Consider the following 10,578-nt stretch of genomic DNA (forward strand, 5'->3'; position numbering starts at 1 on the left):
CTCCTCTTTCTGCGCCGCCCTCACCTCCTCCTCCTCACTGGACCACCCTCCTCCTCCATCCTCCCAGGAATCGCCGCCGGCCGGCCCCTCCTCGCTCTGCCCTTCCTCCTCCGTCCTACTCTCTCCTCCCTCCTCCACTCGCCCCTCCTTCTCCCTCCTCCCTCCTCCATCCACAACCCCTCCTCCCTACTATATTTTGATTTAGTAGGCTAGGTCATATGCAACATTTTGATTTAGTTCATATGATTTAGTTGATTTAGTAGGCTAGTTGATTTAGAACATTCTGATTTTGTTGATTTAGTAGGCAAGTTGATCTAGTAGGCTAGTTGATTTAGTTGATTTATAAAACATTTTGATTTATTTGATTTAGTACGCAAGTTGATTTAATAGGCTAGTTGATTTAGTTGATTTATAAAACATTTTGATTTAGTTGATTTAGTATGCAAGTTGATAGCTCTGAAGATTTGGCACCACCTAGCTGTGAAAATATAAGTGAAGAAGAACCAAAAAAATCACATGCTACTGTTTTTCTTTCGTGTGAAGTGGATCGTTAATCCTTTGCTCATATTGCTTTAGGAAAATGGCGCCACCACCACCACTACCATGTCGACTGTGCAAGTCAAGGTGCACCAGCAGCCTGGCAACTGGCAAGCTGTTCGGCATCTACTTCCAGCCGAGTTTTCATCATGCGGCGGTAAGAAATTATATGAAATGTAACAACTATTTTATTTTTAGTGTTGGCATTACTGCATTGTGTCATTTTTCTTTTTTACACAGATCATCCATGCAATGTGAGGTTGAAATTCAACAAGCTGACAGGAGACACTGTGACATTTGAGGCTCCTGGGGGCGTACACTATGAGGTCGAGAAAGGACGCAATATTTCGCAAATTGGAGGAGATGGATGGGCCCGTTTCCTCGCCCACATGCGTCTTATTGGTGGTGAGTTGATCAGCTTCTCCTTCAGAGCAGAAAGACCCAAGCTGGTTGTCATTTATATCAACCTGGTGGAAGATGATGAATATGACGAAGATGATGAAGCTGACGAAGATGATGAAGATAATGAGGACCCATCGATGAAGATGATGAGGACCCACTTCATGAAGCCATCATAGCTCAAAGAACAAGGCTGAGCAAGGAGGAGGTGTGCAACCTATGGGACATATGCCGCCACGTGCTGACTTTGTCGGGATACCATTCGTGACCCGCCTGACAAGTACCATGGTCGATCGACATGATAGACTTACAAATGCAAATTATCCGATGATATGCTTAGTGTAGAGTCCAATGATATGTTGTGTGGAATCTAGTCGATGATATGCTTATTAGTGTAGAATCTAAGGAACTATTAATAGTGTAGATAATCCATATATACTTATTTACAAGAGTATGTGTGAGGCTATTTATTAATTGATATGTTTTTTCTTTTTCAGAAATTGACAAAGAGCCTATCTGTGAGTTATGGTATCGAGCCTAATGAAGAAGGCTCGGCTGGACTACGCCTTACTGCAAGGGGCTGCGTCACAATCTTTAATTACCGCGTGGACACGGACGGTCGCACACACTTAAACTCGGTTGGGTGGAAGAGATTCCTCGATGGCAAAAATCTTCGTGTTGGACAGGCCATCCTAATTACTATCAGGAACACCAACCGCCCAGGCTTGAGGATGATGATCGTCTTTGATATCATCTAGAACTACATATGTGTGTGTGGCTATATCATCTAGAACTACATATGATAATCGTCGTCGATATCATCTAGAACTACATATGATGATCGTCGTCGATATCATCTAGAACTACATATGATGATCATGGTCGATATCACCAAGTACTGCTTGAGGATGCATGTTAACTATATATGAAATTGTTATCCAGTACTCCTTTCGTTCCAAATTACTCGTCGTGGTTTGAACCACGACGAGTAATTTGGAATGGAGGGAGTACTACCTAGTACCTATAAAGCTTTATGAAATTGATATCTAGTAGGACCTAGTATCTGGCCCGAAACCACCGAAACCACCGAAACGGGGTAGGAACCTGGGGAAAATGATGAAAGATATAGCAGTAGCGAGGGGCTAGGAAACCGCTACAGCTAATAAATAGTAGCGCGTTCCATAAAAGCGCTGCTGATATAATCAGTAGTAGTAGCACGGGTACGGACCGCGCTACTACTAAGAGTTAGCTGTAGCGCCTTACTAGTAGCGCCTCATCGCGCTCTGCTGCTAGCGTCAAAACCCGCGCTACAACTAGGGTTTTCCCTAGTAGTGTAAGTAAAGGGAATGAATGGTGGAGCGCTTTGTGCGGGATAAGGGAGACAAAATAAACGGTGGTGGGTGGGCCTGTAGCCAGCGTGGAGGTGACCGACCGAGTTTCGGCCGGTCGTCCGGCTTTAAACAATTCCCAGGAAATAAAGACACAAAGGTCCATTGTGCTAGAGCCTAAATACAATGTATCGTCTTTCTTCTTCGTTGACACTCAGAACGGTAGTTGTAGCGCCTCCAATGGCTGAATTTAGGGTACTAATGCTCACACATATACCTGGAGAGGGGGGGCTTCATTTCGGGGGACCGAAGCGACTTCTCCCCCTCAGGGCCGGCCCTGTCTGGCCAAGCTGGTTATACCTAGCAATGGTGATGTTCCTACATCATTACTTTATTGAAGGCATTGCTCGAATTGACTCTCCAGGGTGAATACCTATATTCTAGCCTTGTTGGATGGATCTGGTGACGGCGATCTCGCGTGTGGCTTCTTCTATCAGAAGTTATTGTTGAAGGACATCGTCGTCTGTGTGGTCTCATAAAATGGTTAGTGAGGATATGATCATTATTCGGATTTGATCGCTTTGAGTTTTTCTTTTTTCTCGCCTATGCATAGTTTTGGTCTTATATAACTTTGCTATTTGCCACGATTTATTTGTGTGAGTACCATAGTGTTGGTTATGTGCATCTGCAGAGGGCCTGGTGTATGCTCTTTGGGTTTGTACCTCTTGATGCTCCTTTTTTAGTCAATAAAATCCACCTTTAAAAGAAAATGGTGACCTGAGCATGGTTAACACTCGTCTATGTGGCACCAAGTTTAGTGAGATGTGATTTACCTTCCTATGATGGCAACAAAGATCCGCAACAAAGCAGTAAGCATTATGTTGTGTGAAATTACACTAATTCAAACCAACTAAATTGAACTGTTCATAAACATGCCACTTTGGATTACTTGCCTTGAAAAACCATTATGCATTTCATCACAACGCACGGGCAAGGAAACTGAGTGGAGGAAGTAGCTGACTGTCATTATGACTCTATGCATGCAAGTATTAAACATGTTGCTAGTATGAGAAAATGTCATTAATTTTGCCTCAATTACTGTTGGTGACCTTATATAGATGCGAAATGTACATTCAATAGTGGCCTGGTATAAGTAAATTGAGAGAGTAGTATTTTTATAACTATTTAAAAAGGATGCATGGGCTGTGTGGTGAATCGTGATACAGGAAATGCGAGTTAAATGAGAGTCGCTTGTTGTCCATCACTATGAGTGTCAACAGAGACTGTCTATTGTCTCTCGTCCATATCTTATCTTTACTTTATTATATTTTGTTTACTTTGATATATTTTCTTCCTAGGGTGTATGTTGATTGGATTCGAATGATATTATGTGTGTTGCACGTGCACAGTTACTAGTTGATAAAAATACACGAGGATTAACTGCAGGCAAAGAAGTTCTGGTTTCACGCAAACAATATTGCCAACTGAACAAACATGGGTCCACAATACAAAATGAAAACAACTAATTGAAGATTGTCCTCGTTGCCAGGAAGACTCTTGATTTTGTATATTGCTCATATGGAACTTTCATTGTCTCCCTGGATAACAACTGGTTCATAATCGTCGAGGTCAAATACTGTTACGGCGTCACGTTGTCCAACTACAACCCTGTCACATAATGTCATTTACACGTTTTACATCATACTATCAGAATAACATAAAGATGTATATCGTTGATGTGTACAGTATTAAATAAAATGGATCATGATAGATTCTGGTCTTTGTAGTTTTTGAGAAAATTGATTCGGGCTATGAGAATTAATGGTATGTGAGTAATGTCATTGGAACAACCTGATACATTTTTTAAACTGTATACTTTGTAGTACTGGCATCTATAGAAGAGAAGTACAAGTATGGTGTAGCACCGCATATGGTAACTCTGTAGTGAGCGCAAGTTGGAAGAATATAATACTACAAAGAGAATTCAAGTACTTATCATTTCATTGCATGGACTACACAACGCTAGAAGGAGAGTGATATGATGCTCTCAGAAGTCAACAAGAACAACGATAACAGCAATATATTTATATGTATGAATTACCCTTTTGAGTCCATCAAATATGCGAGTGCTCGAACTTCCCTTGCGTTGCTAAACGGCAGTCCAGTGTCAAATATCCTCTCAAGCCTAGAAAAAATTATCACTATCAATTAGGCCATGTTTGAATGAGTACGCATGATTCTTCTTTAGCTGTTACCAAACTTTGCAAGGAGATCATGAAGGTGAAGGTGCACTTGCTTGTGATCATAATGTTTTGTACTAACTCATGCCATAACTTTCTGTGATGAATTCATTACCTGAAATCAGAGGAGCTCCATAAACGAACACGACCATCCTCGGAACCAGTGACAAGATATGGACGGTCAGGAAGGGAAATGACACAAGTGAACGGAGATGTCAAATCTTCAATTGTATGGATGCACGTCTTTTCCTGCATGTCCCATATCTAGTTTGACAAGGCCAGTTAAAGAACAAACATTTTAATTAGCAATGTCTCCGCCTGCCGGTGTACTACTAGTTGCGTCAGTAGTAGAGTTATTTTTGAACGGAAATTATTGAGGCCATACCTTGGCCGTCATATCAGTAGAGCCAGTAATCAAATACTGTTGATCATTACATGTGAAGAAATCTAGACACGTCACTGTGCCTGAATGGCCTGACAGAGTATAACGAGATTCAGGAGAATCAAGGTTCCAAACCTGAATATCAAAACACACAATTAAGTAGCAAATTAATTGCATTTCTGTGGTGTATGTTGATTTGTGGTCATCAAGCAGATTAAGAAGAATATGGTAGCCCAGCCAAACCTTTATTGTGTGCCACGAAGCACTAACAAAACTTTCCGGGTCCCCTGGGTTAAATGCCACCTGATTTGAGTGTTTATTTCGTCGAAAAAGATCCGAGACATCATAGAATGTTTGTATACACTTCCAATCATTGTCCCAGTCCCAGAGGTCTATATATCCGTAATTCGATGACAACATGTATGGTTTGGTAGGATGAATGGCCAGTGATGCAACCGATGAATTACAACCTACAAGTGACCTGATTTTCTTCACTTTTGATCCACAGTGGTACACATGGATGTAACCATCAACATCGCCAGTCAAAACCCATTGCTTTCGTGCAACTATTTTTGTCGAACGGACTGTATGTTTAGATTGATAATTCTGTTAGCAAAACGTGCAGTTGTGTAGAAAACTGTGCTAACAGACACGTCATAAAGCATATATGTACCTATTGCACCTGGGGATTCAAATGAATGCTCAATACTCTGCCATAAATACAAATATGACTTGTTAGTCCAATACGATGAAAATCAACATATATTTTGAAATACATGAATAAAAGGATATCTCTTTCTTCTAAAGCCTTCGTACAAACTAAACATTTCGACTGTCATTACAAATGTCAGCCTTCCATTATACCAAATGTAAAAAATGCCAATTTTATTATAATCATATAGAGGAAGTTTTAACATAATCCCACGTACGCCAAGAGAGGATAGAAAATAATTCTACCCTAGCTGTACACTTATTAAGGGTAAATTTGTCTATCTAACATTGTAAGTATAACAAGATCGAAAGAAATATTTTGACAGATTTAAAATCCATGCCTTCCAAATATAGAGACTTTCATATGCACCATGTATAATTGGTTCATTGTGCAAGATACCACACACAATAAAAAGATCATATATGATTATTATTTTTCTTCCTACAAGATGTGTTTGGATGAGAGATATAGTTGGACATTTTAATCAAAAAATGTCCGAACTTAATTTTTTTATCCTTAAGATATGCATGAGATACATAATATGTATTCCATGTGTCAAGAAATATAAGAGCGTTTAGATCACTACTTTGGTTATCTAAACGCTCTCATATTTCTATATGAAGGGAGCATGTGTTAAAAATGGTATAAACTTAGTTTTTCTAAATTCCTAAAGGAATTAATGTTTAATATGCATTCTTTCAAAAAGGGTAAAAAAATATATTCTATCACAAAAAAGGTAAATATATATTCCGTCCAGTATACTCAATATACTACTTACGTACATAAAACAGTAATATATGATACATTGTACATGTATTTTGGAAAAAATATATCTGAAATTCAATGTAATTACTAAGAACTAGCATGTGTCAAGTGTCACAAAATCATGCATTGTGCTGTCTTTTTCAATTTTGCGAGGTCAGTGTGTATGTGACTTGTATTATGATCCTGATGATATAAACGAGGCACATATTACCATGCAAACAAAAGTGTGACCAAATAATGTAATTACATGCATGGTGCACTTGTAACGAAACCAAAATTAGAAATAGGGGTAATATTAGTTAATGGTATTGTTATAATTTCCATATTTACAGATGTGCTTTAATGACGCTATAATTTACTTCCTTTATTTTAAAGAGTGCATGGACAATTTTAACCCTACATAATCTTCTATAGAATCATAACTCCTAGGAGGTAATACTAATGTTAGCTACTAGATCAACAAAAATAGAAGGCTCATCTCATTTGGGAGCATCGTAAAAGAGGTCAACAATACTATATGTTATGCTCTCTTTTGGATTGGATCAATGTGTTCGTGAAATAGCATGAGCGCGCACAATATGAAGTACTAAAACAATGACAGCAAACAATCACAAAAAGAAACGAGATTTGATTAGCAAAGCCAACCACGAGATTTTTACGGTAAAAGAGATGTCAACCGAGTATAGGAGAGTGTCACTCACAATCCTCTCCTCCTTTTACGATCCTTAAATTATTTCCCTATGATAAAAAGGTTAACATCTTATTCGGTTCTCTCTTGCATGCGTCTTCCAAAGTAAGAAAGAATTCACACAATAGTTGGATTGCTCTCATATTTTTTTAGGACTACTGTTTGAGTCTGAATTATTTTATTGTGTAAGTACATTTTTCTATGATTCATAGCATCCAATATTGCAAATGCACTCTACTAACTATACTCACTTAATTTACCACCAAACAAATGTACTGAAAGAATGCATTGACTTGCCTGAGTATCGTAGTTCCATATGTCAAAGCGTCCATTAATTCCCATTAAAATCCTGTGATAAGAATAAATTTAATGTTGAGAAACCACATCCAACACTCACTCAAGCAACTAATGAAAATATCCCAGTTCACCTCTTATGTATCCACTTACCATGGCTCTGTTGGATGTGCATCAAGGCAACGTAAGATGTAATTAATTCCTATGAGGGGTATAATCTGGTTGATAAAATTTATGTCCACATTAATTAAAGGAACCACATGGAACTTGTAATACATGTATGAATGACCTAGGGAAATTAAGTTCACATCTTTTTACCAGTTTCATGTGGGATCAATAGGTACATAGTGTATACAAATAAAACAAAAGTCAAACAAATTAAATAAGTGCATTCATAGTAAAAGCACATTACAACATCATGGATGATACCATTGTCATTTAGAGATGTTATAGAGCCATTCTGATATGAACTCGACCAGCTGCAATTCCTATCCTGCTCATCTGAATCCACTTTATTTCTTTCTGAGCTTTCTCCTATGGCATCGATTTTCAAATGACACATTAATATCAGAAACAATACATGTCTTATTTTTTGAATCCAGGGCAACAAGTACAACAAGGTTTGCATTGGAGTTTTAAAATACTGGAAAGTCCTTACACTGAAATTACATGGGCTTTTATTTGCTACATTTGCACACACCTAAGTTTCCATGGCGCCAATATTTTTGCTCAGTCAACGGATAGTAACCAATGCCTCACCAAACAAACGACATTTAGAAGAAGAGAACTAATGTTTTGTTTAGTAGTTTCATTAACTCACCTTAGTTGATGTTTCTTCTTGTGGAACACAAATAGCTATCAGTGCCACCTCATTCAATGGAATCACCTGTTTTTCAACTTGCTCAAAAAAATTGTTGCACTCCTTATTTCCTTCGAATGGAGGCACAATGGTCTGTAGGATGAGACCAACATTTGTTTCTCTTGGTAACTCTTCCATCTCTCTTGTTGTGACAACGAGAGTATAAGTAGACCTTGGTGGCACAATACCATGCATCGGCAATTCTGCTAAGTAATCCTCCCAACTCCCTCCCTTCTTCTTGAGTCTAAATGCCACATGTTCATCTGTATTGTTTGTTAGACGAAACGAGCAGGCGATAGACTTGTTAGGTTTGAATGGAAACCGGAGCTCTAGTGGATGAACCTGCAGTACACCGCAGGAGTACTGAGCTGGGACTACCTGCATGATAGATTGAAAAGAAGAAGGTTAACTATCAAGGCGGTTGAGAATTATCTCCACGAAATTTATTTTTTGATCAAGGGCTTAAGTACTATTCTATTATTGCTTGCTTGAGACTAGAAATGTATATTTAGGTCTCAACAGTTAATGAACAATTATTTGTGGACAAAGGATTAGCTGGTGTAGACGAATTGTTGCATCAATATATAATCACAAATACGTTAGCTCTTGAATTATTTGAGTCGTGACAGGAAAATACTAAATACAATATTATCAGTAATGAATTCATGCTATTACTTTCGTGCTGACTCCCTTTAGGTTAACAAGGCCTGCAAGAATTTTGACCAATGGTATATGAGTTTTGTGTCATAAAAATTATACCATTGAAAACTTCTTCCGAATACGAATTTAGTGGTATATTTTTTACGTGACCCACTGTTCTACCAAATTTATCTTATGTATATAGCAGAGTTGAAGAAAACAAAATACAAGCTCGATTAATCTCAGTTTTGAGAGTAGATTGTGAAACATACCTCTGTTCTTCTCTTTTTATTTTTTGGGAAAACCTCCATTCTTTCTGTTTCGGCAAGCCTATCCATTATATGTGCTATACTAACGGGTCTCTTTGTTGGATCAAAGTTTGTGCACTCAATCGCAATCTCAGCACATACTCGTATTTGTTCATAATGTGGGTTTCCTTGTGATAGCTCCGACCTATTGTCCCAAAAGTCAAGCACCTGCCAAATTGCTCATATTGTATATCAAAAGGGTCAGGACATTGTTTACATAGAAATTAAATGACATACGTATTCTATATACATGTAAACCACTTCAATCCAATAACAACAAAGACTCTCAAAGTTAATATGCATGCTCTCATAATTTCTCATCTAGCACCTCAAAAATTGCGCTTTTACATTTTATTAAAATTATAGAACTTGAAGAAAATGTACACTACCTCCAAATAAAAATAACTTATGTGACCACATGTTTGTACTGCTTTCGAATTCTTTGTTGTTCCTTGTAGTCTATTTTAGTAGTGATATGATGTCCATATTGTTTTTTGCATGAAATGCATCTATAGTACTCAAACGTGAGTTTTTTTCTGCACTTTGATCATTGTGCTAATGGCATGCAATGTCCAAATCTGACCACCTATATGCCGCAGATTTGAGCCGGCGACCCCTCATTTGTCCAGATCTGGAACCACAACTCTGATTTGCAAACCTCTATTTCCATACTAACCCATTTAACATAAAATTCAGCATGTGTAGTTCATTATGCACATAGACAAAACGAGGTACATTTGAACGAAAAATACCCTACTTCTACTCATCGTTAGAAATGTAGATGACCTTCGTGGCGGATGGACAGGCCTTGTGGTCATTGGCGGCGGGGCACAACTCCGGCTTCTCTTCGTCATCGTCGTGGTCGAGATCTTCCAAGAGCCGGTACCGCCACACTTCAGCGAGGTGGATACGTCGGCAATTCACCACTACCTCCCGCTCAGATTGGAACATGCTGAGGATGGCCACTTTCTCCACCTCGAACTGCGTCAGCGCCTCTGCGGCTTGGGCATGTTCGAACACCGCCTCCGCCTCCTCCATGCTAAAGCTACCGGACTCAACCTCCATGCCACGCTCCTTCTGATCCTCCTACTCCTTCTCCGGAACCTCTGACTCCTCCTAGAACATCTCCTCTACATCCACAATTTGAGTGTCTCGGCATGCCTTCTCAACACGCATCTCCGTGGCGCGACGCTCCTGGGTGGTGCACATCTCAACAATGATGTATGCCTGATGGTCAGCAATGAGCAATTTGTAGTAGGAAAAGGAGAGGCAAGCAACGGCGGCCTGGATGTGTGAGAGAGGAGGCTAAGGCTACCCTCGTCGTCAAGCTGGAATAGCTGGATTTGGTCCCTCGGGCAGCGCACCTAAGCGGCAACGTGAATGCATCCTCACCAAATCTGAGGAACCAGGTTGACTGATGGATGTTC

General features: G+C 39.2%; 1 protein-coding gene across 2 annotated transcripts in view; it reads right to left on the bottom strand.

Annotated features, from left to right (window-relative positions):
• Nucleotides 1-3,677: 3,677 nt before the first annotated feature.
• The window catches only part of LOC119338162, a 12,114-nt gene continuing 5,213 nt past the window's right edge, over nucleotides 3,678-10,578 (bottom strand). For both annotated transcript variants that reach the window (XM_037610459.1, XM_037610460.1), the window contains 10 exons: nucleotides 9,116-9,319; nucleotides 8,166-8,582; nucleotides 7,499-7,563; nucleotides 7,349-7,400; nucleotides 5,560-5,596; nucleotides 5,130-5,470; nucleotides 4,890-5,021; nucleotides 4,620-4,768; nucleotides 4,366-4,449; nucleotides 3,678-3,932 (listed from right to left, as the gene is read on the bottom strand). In XM_037610459.1, the coding sequence (XP_037466356.1) occupies nucleotides 3,839-3,932; nucleotides 4,366-4,449; nucleotides 4,620-4,768; nucleotides 4,890-5,021; nucleotides 5,130-5,470; nucleotides 5,560-5,596; nucleotides 7,349-7,400; nucleotides 7,499-7,563; nucleotides 8,166-8,582; nucleotides 9,116-9,319 (1,575 nt within the window). In that variant the 3' untranslated portion in view covers nucleotides 3,678-3,838. The remainder of the gene's footprint in view (nucleotides 3,933-4,365; nucleotides 4,450-4,619; nucleotides 4,769-4,889; nucleotides 5,022-5,129; nucleotides 5,471-5,559; nucleotides 5,597-7,348; nucleotides 7,401-7,498; nucleotides 7,564-8,165; nucleotides 8,583-9,115; nucleotides 9,320-10,578) is intronic.

Source organism: Triticum dicoccoides, chromosome 7B (genome assembly GCF_002162155.2).
Source record: "Triticum dicoccoides isolate Atlit2015 ecotype Zavitan chromosome 7B, WEW_v2.0, whole genome shotgun sequence".
NCBI lineage: Eukaryota > Viridiplantae > Streptophyta > Magnoliopsida > Poales > Poaceae > Triticum > Triticum dicoccoides.